This window comes from Lactuca virosa, chromosome 9 (assembly GCF_052849685.1).
Source record: "Lactuca virosa cultivar CGN04683 chromosome 9, Lactuca_virosa_CGN04683_v6, whole genome shotgun sequence".
Lineage (NCBI taxonomy): Eukaryota > Viridiplantae > Streptophyta > Magnoliopsida > Asterales > Asteraceae > Lactuca > Lactuca virosa.
In genome coordinates, this window is record NC_136434.1 from 137,243,164 (window position 1) to 137,252,630 (window position 9,467).

At 35.9% G+C, this 9,467-nt stretch overlaps 1 protein-coding gene across 2 annotated transcripts; it reads left to right on the forward strand.

Moving 5' to 3' along the window:
- The first annotated feature begins 7,078 nt into the window (after positions 1–7,078).
- On the forward strand, positions 7,079–9,083 carry LOC145140918 (putative F-box/LRR-repeat protein 23). Of its 2 annotated transcripts, XM_079074302.1 has the most exons (4): positions 7,079–7,147; positions 7,650–8,022; positions 8,195–8,791; positions 8,968–9,083. In XM_079074302.1, exons 2-3 carry the CDS (start codon positions 7,652–7,654, stop codon positions 8,748–8,750), a joined length of 927 nt encoding a protein of 308 aa, XP_078930428.1. In that variant the 5' UTR covers positions 7,079–7,147; positions 7,650–7,651; the 3' UTR covers positions 8,751–8,791; positions 8,968–9,083. The 2 variants fall into 2 exon arrangements, with proteins under 2 accessions (XP_078930428.1, XP_078930427.1); XM_079074301.1 differs by lacking the exon at positions 7,079–7,147 and having other exon boundaries at positions 7,569–8,022.
- Positions 9,084–9,467: the final 384 nt, after the last annotated feature.

The window sequence follows — 9,467 nt, forward strand, 5'->3', positions numbered from 1 at the left end:
AGTTGAATATACATGTGAGTTTTATGAGTTCTCAGTTGTTTGCATAACTACTTGGAAGCAATGGTAGGCCCTTGTGCTTCCAGGTGGCAAGAAGTCAAGATTGATCAAGTTCAGTCCATATGAATTTGGATTTGTCACTAACCTTGTCTTGTGATTATGGTTATGACAAATTCACATATATATGAACATATACACCATAAAAATCTAAGTGTCATAAGGTTTCTCTTCATGAAAATGATGTTGAGGAAACGCTTTCACTAAGTAGATTTTAAGTAGATAGCAATTGTGATATTTGCATTCTCAAAGTCGTTAGTGGAGCGTGTGTGGTTAACCGGCACACTAACATGGACTTGTGAGCAATGGCAAAGGTCTAAACATTTAATACTATGATTACGACATCCCTTTTCATAGTTCTAAAATTGTTTAGACACACATGTGAGCTATCTAAGGAAAGGAGTATGATTTTGATAAAGTTTTATCGAAGCATCTCGTATCAGAAATCTGAACTTTGGTAAGAAAGTCAATAAGTATTGATTTCTAGAAGTCCAGCTGATTTCTGGATACATGTCAAAGCTAGTGGGAGCATAAGTGTTATGCTATTAATTATCATGTTAGTGGGAGTATGATTATTATGGTAAGTACTACAAGTTAGCAAAGTTAATTATAGAAAACAGAAGTTTCAATTTGCAAAGTTGTAGGGTTTGAAAAGTTGTTTTGCTATAATTAAGGGAGAGGAAATTATACTTCATTCCAATTCTAAAAGCTTACATTGATTTTAATCAAATTTAGTCAAGTATATATATGGATGTTATGTTGGAATGGTTCAACATAAGGAAATTTTGTATATGGAAATATTATTTGCGTTCTAAAATTCGATTATGATTACGACATCCCTTTTCATAATTCGAATAATGAGAACATGGCAACTAGAAAAATTATAGCAGAAGAATGGTCTAGGATCATGTCTTTATGTGAGACATTATGAATCGTATCCCATATGCTTCGGGTATAGGATCGATTGCATATGCTATAATATTTCTATGTGTTCTGAATTTTCCAAATGCCTAGGGCATTAAGATGGAAAAAGGACCAGAAATGCATATGACTAAAATGATTAAGCAATTGTCGAGGACAACCTGGGGCTTACCAAAGATTGGTTACTCATGGACAGTTGGAAGTATAGTGCTAATTTTGGAAGGACCTTATTGACATATTCTGAAAAGAGACAACTCTTGTTCGGAAATGATAGTAAAAAATGGGAATATGGAAATGTTTCCATAAGTGGAAGTTGTTCTTCAAATCTATGTAAGATTAGAAAAACTTAATGCAAGAAGGATGTTCAAAGGAATGTACTTTGAATGTGAGACTTCGTTTCTATGGAATTGCTTTCCATTGGAATACTTTTTAATGTCTGTTGCCGAGTCTTTGTGACTTTTGTACATAGTCATTACAAGAGGATCATTGCATATAATTTTAGAATCTAACAGATTTCAGTAAATGGCAAAGAACCTTGTATTCTTACATTTATCATAAGGATTTGGAATTGTGAAATGAGCATCATTGGAATGTTTTCAATTGATCTATTCCACAATGTAAATACCACAAACAAACATAGTGTGCATGCTTGGAGCATGGCATAACTATTGTTTTAATTCAAGTATTAAGTTGATTATTCGAAACATTATACAATGAATAGTGTAATTAATATGGCTCAAAAGGTTCGGGGCCATATAGGATTAGTATTATTCTTGTGTTTCACTTTTAATGTTTTGACTTCCCGAGTAACTAGGTTATTCAAACCGTCCATAGTCAATCATACTTTGGAAGTAGGTATTGAGGCAAGACTGTCATGAATGGGTCTGTAGTTTGTCTAGGTGGCCTAGACATAGCTGCAGTATTCATGAGTGCTCCTGGAATAAGATTCGAGTACTGGATTAAACCCACGCTCATTTGAATCACTTCATGGATATTATCACGAGTGATCATGAGATGATAATATCTTATATTCTTCAAACTGAGATATATGAGTTGCAGTCTACAAGTTGGTTACACATTGATAATGTGAAAACGCACCAGTAACATGGTGTTATAAAACGCATTGTTGTGTGTGATTTGATGAGTAAATAGAGCAAGCATATGAGTCAAAGTTTATCCATTCCTTTTACCCTTGAAGGGATAAAAACGATATTTGTGGGCCCCTCGATGATTTAGTGATGCCAAACGTAAGTGCTCGGCCGGGCCTGGACTAATTTGATTTGTTCAATTAGTCAGTCGTCATAAATCGGAAATCGGGAAACAACAGATGGACAGAGAGAATGATTATAATCCATGTCTCAGTCCATATGATATCTATAATGGAGGAATATATGATCCCTTATCTAATGGACGCGTCATTGATTTGTTTAGAGTTCGACAGTGGCATTTAAGAGCTATGATTGCTAGTCAGGTTGCAGAGTCATACTTGCAATAATAGTTTTTAGACTTATCCAAGTGAGGGACTGTTGGATTAGTGTCTAAGTCTATAACTATAATTGGTATGTATTTGACCCGATTTGGCATGGTCCATTTGGGTTACATGGCATCAGAACAATTTGGATAGACTTTTGTGAGAAAATGATATTTATGATTTATTAATATAAAGTTCTAATATATTAATATGAAATCATATTATTTAATTAGTATTGATCAAGCATTAATTTGGAATTAATTTTGTGATCAAAAGAGACTAATTAAATATATGGGGATTGATTGTGTAAATCATTCATTCTTATATATGTGGCTTATGATCCATATTTATGTTGGGCTAAATCCATGGAGTAACCCATGGATACTTCATGGAGGTTTTAACCCATGGAGCATGAAGAATATGGAAAGTCATGAGTTACATGGTGTAACCCCAATAGCCACAATATATAAAGACCCCATAGCTCAAAAAATCGGCCCTAAGGATTCATATGAGAGGGCTAGCCGATTTTGAGCATAAGATCTTTTCTCTCAAGTTATTCCAAGTTGTTGGTGGTGTTGTGTGAACCATTTGAGGTGTCACAGTTGGGGCACTAGGCTCTTAAGCTCCATGGAATCAAGCTACAACAAAGATGTATGTTATACTAACTAGTGTCTTATATTGTTTATGTAAATTGCATGCTAGTTATAGGTTTATTACATTGGAAACATCATTGCATGTATAATTAGTGAAAACATAGATCCAAGGTATTTAGGGTTGTATGTGCACCATAGGATGTTGTAGTATACTAAAACCCAACATATTTGTCTCAAGGATGATCACAACCTCGCAACACAATTACAACAACTACGATACACATACATCCTATCCTCACTCTCTTCATAGTGGCTAGACACTCCTCATCTGGAAGGCTGCTCACCCATGAAACTTCCACCAACCCTGCAGCACTCACGTATGCTAATCATATATAACATTGGATCCTATAGAGTCGAATACTTGATTCTACCCTAAGCCCTTTATCAGACAAGAACAGGAAATAAGGCTAAACCAAACATTCTAAGGCTATAAAATCTTAGTTATGTACAAGTATGATGCATATACTAAGCAACTATAGTATTAATGTCAATTCCATACAAGAAGTAACCTTAGGCTATCAGACATCATACATCAGGCAATCCTATCATGCAATTCCTGAACATCCATAGCCTATCACTAGCATGTTGTTCTATCATAAATATAATATCAAATAATAGTGTGATAACTTGGGGTATACTTTCTTGCTCCGAATAATCGTACATATCGCATCCTTCCTTGGACAATTTTGAAAACAATTTTGAAAATTGTTTTAAAATTTTTGTAGTTCCTTAGTTTGAGTCTGGATTCCCACGAATGTTCAACTAATTCTCTGAAACCAAGGCTCTGATACCAACTTGTAATATCCCAAAAATCACAATCGATTTTAACTTTTCAAAAACAACCCATAACCATAAATGTTTACAAAACCAATGATTTAAAAGTGTAATTTAGTAATCAGAGTATCCCAAAATCCAAACAACATAAAAACCAAAGGATGCGCACGATCATGCCCTCGCTTTGCCATGGTTATCTGAAGTACTTGAAATAATAAACTGAAACTATAAGCCAAAGCTTAGTAAGTTCCCCCAAAGTACCAACACATACAACATATAACAGCATATACTGGGTCAACAACTAACATACTGGATTACCCCTGAGCCGAAAGTATGAGTCTGGCTTGCCCTTCAGGCCCACAACTCATATATGGCTTGCTCCTGAGCCTATAATATAAGTCTGGCTTGCCCTTTCGGACCACAACTTATGTCTGGCTTGCTCCCGAGTTTGTTGGCTACCGCACAAAGATATACTACCTGAACCCAACCATACTATGTCGACATATACATAACATATAACATATAACCAACAAATTGATAAACATATAACCAGTCAGCAAACAATCAGGCATATCTACAGATCACTACCGCATACTACATCCTATATACGAGGACACAGATCTAACAGATCACTACATCATAGCAACATCCTCTATACCACGATACATAACTAATTGGTCGACATTGGTGCCTTCGACCCACAAGAACAATGAGGAAATCTCACATCTCAGTCTGAAATGATCGCTGAACAAGACACAACTCTGAATATTAGCTCTACCGATCACCTATCCAAGAAATAGTGACCAATTCTCAAATACAACTTAAAATACCCAAAATACCCCTACGTTAAACTTGGTCAAAGTCAAAGTCATCTACATCGGGTTGCTATGATGTGGCCACCAAATGACAAAACAATCGAGTCTCAGCCTAGCGGCCACACCATGGAGACATTGGCCACGCCGTCGGCACTAGGCTCCCTAACAACATAATGGGTTAAGTTGATTTCATTGATCTTAAGGGCTCCAAAGCCCAGATCTGGTCCATTCCAAGGTCCAAGTGGATAAAGTTTCCAACATTATTCCTTTAGACTCTCTAAGGGATATATATCCCATTTTTACACCTAAAAAGGGCCAAAAACATAACTGTGCTTAGCCCATTAAGCACTTTCTCTTGAAGACTACTAAATCCCTATTTCCAGAACGTTTCTAGCATCGAATAACAACTTAAAAATCCTTACTTTCTCGACATGCATGTCCAATGCATGTATTGGACTCTATTAGGTCAAAATGAGGGTTTTTGGCTAAATCTTCCATGCATGATGCTAAAACTCGATGTATTCCGGATCCAAAGCATCTAAGGTCCAAAATGACCTGGAGATTAATGAAGTTGCATACTTTATGAGATGTCACCACCCAATAATCAAGAACATGAAGATTAAGGCATAGAAACCTAAATCTATGCATCATAAAGCAAAAGCTTGGAACTTTGGGACTTACAAGAGTCCAGAAGATGCACAATAACATGGTGAGAGTAGTTACTTGCTGAATCCAAGCATAGAAGTCACATCCTTCTTCTTTAATCCCTAAAAATCAACAAAAAAAGCTTAGAGAGCAAAAATGGAGGCTAGGGTTTACTTGGAGGCTGAGAGAGTGTGATGGAGGCTGAGGGTGAGAAACCCTAGCCATCACATTCCCTTAAATACGGTGCAAACCCCATATATATAGGGTTTCTCATTAAACATCTGCCACGCCATGGCGACCATTTAAAACCCGCAGTACAATGATCATTACCATGTCGTGGGATGCTTCTCCATGACGTGGTACTGCCCAAAATCCAAAATATAATAAATTAAAGTACATCCAAGAATCCGGATACTACAATGAAGAACTTTGGGTGATTTATCTTATTTTTTGGGTATTGCAGCGACACGCGACTCGAAGGGCATTTTCCTATCCCAACGATAGTATGTGTTAGAACTCTTACAACGGGCAAATATGTTTAATTGAAACCCATGCCGCACTCTTGCTGACACTCAATCCAAACTGGACCCCTTTTATATCGCAGCCTTGTAGGCGGACTGCAATACCGCACTTTACTCGTATTGATTTATCCTATGCAGTTCAACATATTTATCTATTCATGCATGATCCTCGGGAACCACACTTTAATGCTTTGAAACGCATTCTTCAATATGTTCGTGGTACTCTTTATTTAGGGCTTCAACTTCATACCTCCTCCATCACTAGGCTAATTGCATACTTAGATGCTGATTGGGGGGGGGGGGGGTGCCCGGTCACACGACTATCTACCGGTGGCTATTATGTTTTCTTAGGCGACTTATCGTAGTCCTCCAAACGTCAAAAAATTGTCTCGCGGTCGAGTGTTGAAGCTGAACACCGAGGTGTCACCAATGCGGTAGCCGAAACTTATTGGCTACGCAACCTATTACATGTGTTGCACTCGCCTCTCCATAAAGCAATGATTGTTTATTGCGATAATGTTAGTGTTGTGTACTTATCCTCAAATCCGATTCAACACCAACACACCAAACATATAGAGATGGATATTCACTTTGTGTGTAAGAAAGTTGCTACTGGTCAAGTCCGTGCTTTGCATGTCCCTTCTAGTCTTCAGTATGCATATATCTTCACCAAAGTGTTGCCTACTTCGCTCTAATTGGACTTTCAATCCAATTCGAATGTGCAGTGTAGACCTCCTGCTCAAACTGTGGTGGTGTATTAGTGTATATTTGTATTATGTATGTATTTTGTATTTAAACCCGCATTAGTTAGTCCAGTTAGATTATTAAATACTCATTAAATGCAAATGAAAAAGGTTTTATGGGAAAATACCAATACAATAAACACCAGATCGGGTTAATCATGCAGGTGACACAGAAAAATCGGGTTCCAAATAAAGGATTCTGATTTATATGATTATTTTACAAAATAAAAGTAATCTGGATTATTTTCTTAAAGAATATTTAAAAAAATTGGTATAGATTAGTTTATTTCCCTAAAATATAAGTTTAATAACAACCATTTTAATCACTAAATTAATTATTAATTATGGGCATGCCAAAAGGCCTCCCACTTGACCGGCGAAGACGCTTTTGGGTTCCCCGTGAATCGACGCTCTGTAATCTCTTATATCAGGCTGGCGATACCGCTTTCATTCTCCTGTTACTTTCCCCAGTCGTTGGACGGTTGCCAGAGGCTAGTGGGTACATACCACGACGATATCTTTTTATTACTCTGGTTATAGTCGTCCACTGGTGCAGTTCTCCTTCTTTGTCCTTTCTTATAACTTTTCTCTGCATGTCTGTAGTTACCTTCATCATGCCTTTCATTTTTTTTCTTATTGCCTGCGCTGTCGTCCCAAACTCTACCAATTCACTTTTTTTTACAAGGTTTTTTAAGACTATATATTAAGATCTTACCTAACAACTCATTTTGGACTATTTATCTAAAAAGTGTTGGGATGCATAGTTAAGTTGAATAAATTAGCATAATATCTTATAATTGCTTATTCAAATTAAAGATTTGTTTTAATATATTATTCTTTAGAAATATGTTGAATAGTTTAGTATAATATCTTATAATTGCATATGCATAATAAAGAATAAAGATTTCTTGTCTTTGTATATTGCTATATATGCTAATGCTTATGCTACGAAGCTATCTACATGAAAATGAAATGATAAAAACCAAAGAAATTCTCTAACCTATTACTGTTTTATTTTCTTGACTTTTTTTTTTTGCATTTTCTGTTGGTAGAAATGGCAGGAAAAAAGAAAGAAAGATCGTACAAAGAAAAGGTGGAAATTACTTTTTCAAGACCTAAGCAGCAATCGCAGGAGGAAATGATTAGGAATTGGCTGGAGCTTCCGTCTGTTGTGATTGCCAATATTCTTTTCCGAATTGGTGTTGTTGACTTATATGAGAATGCCCAAAAAGTGTGCACTACGTGGCATAAAATCTGCAAGAACCCTGCATTGTGGAAGATCATTCATATAGATGACAGATCAGGTTCGTTTGAACGGCAGGATGCAATCTTAAAGCATGCTGTTGATAGAAGTCAAGGCCAGTTGGTTGATATCAACATTGCGGATTTTGCCACCCCTGAGCTTCTTCATTATGTTGCTGAAAGGTAAATTTTTTATTTTGAGCATTAATGCTTATGATAAAAAGATAAAGATGCTCAACATAACTTCGTTATACTCCTTTATAGGCAACTATTGGATTTGAGAATTAGATAAATCCAATATCTTATTAAACCAAAAGTTATCATGGATGTTTACTAACTGTGTATCCTTTAACAGATCAAGTCAGCTAAAACGTCTTGAATTTGTAACTTGCTGTATTGGTATGATGTGGATGTGGCCTCGAGCTTTGAAAAACTTTCCAATGTTGGAGGAACTTAATCTCTACAAAATAGGAATCTCAAAAGAAGGTATTGAAACTGCTGGCAAATGTTGCCCCTTGCTAAAAACACTGAAGGTGAATCAAGAATCTTGTTTAATTTGGCATGGGGGTTCTGATTTGACGTCCTTAATGATCCGTAATAGGATAGCTAAAGCTATTGGAGAAAACTTACCTGAGTTAAGGCACCTTGAACTCATTGGAAACAAGATGACAAATATTGGATTGCAGTCGATTTTAAAGGGTTGTCGTCATCTTGAATTACTTGATTTGCGTGAGTGCTTGTACATAGATCTGAAGGGAGAGTTGGGGAAAAAATGTTCAGAAAACATTAAATGTGTAAAGCTACCTGAAGATTCTCTTGAAGGATGTAAGAATCTTAATGGATATGGTTGTATGACATGTGATTATGAGTCACTTCGAACTCGTTTGCTACGAAGTTTTCGCAATCTCTGATTTTTGGAGGATACTGAGTTTGTTGACTTATCCAATTTTTGGTAAGTTACACGAAACTGTTTTTTCTTTGAAATATTTTTCAAAAATCAAGTATACATGACTTTTCCTACAAAAGTTTTATCCATCCTCTATCATTATTTCCTTATATTTTTAATTAAAATCATTGTAAATGTAGTATTTGACGATACTAATTGCTGCTGATTCTTTGTATTTGAAGGTGTGGCTGTTTCCTTCAACAACTTTCCTTTTTGATGAGTCAAGGTAATGACATCTGGGTCATCTCTATGATGCACTTCTAAATAATGTTGCAACTTTTCAATTTTTGTGCTGAAACTTGGGTGAAGACAAAAGATGTTATGTTTTCTTGTTGGTTTATGAAATGTGTTTCCGTTTTCTTTTACCTTAAACTTTGTTCAAAAAGTCCAATTACTTCTTGATCGGCAATTCTTATCCACCATATGTGTGCTGAACAGGACAGAAAAAAGACTGCTGGTTTTCTTTTGTTAATTAAGTTGATATGTTTTTTAATAAGACAACTAACATCAAAATCAAAATATAAAAACAATAATTGCAATCAACATTTTTAGTTCATGGTGAAATCTATAAACAAAACTCGAAAATCGGTCTCATTTTGCAAAAAAGTGTGGATAGGATCCAAAATTTCAACTTGCATGGAATGTCTAAAATTGTATAATTTTTGTGATTTTAGTCCTTGAA

What these genes read in the sequence shown, in the direction of transcription:
- LOC145140918 (XM_079074302.1), top strand. Translation starts at nt 7,652, where the DNA reads ATGGCAGGAAAAAAGAAAGAAAGATCGTACAAAGAAAAGGTGGAAATT. An exon ending in CTTCATTATGTTGCTGAAAG is followed by an intron (nt 8,023 to 8,194) that starts GTAAATTTTTTA and finishes ATCCTTTAACAG; the next exon opens with ATCAAGTCAGCTAAAACGTC.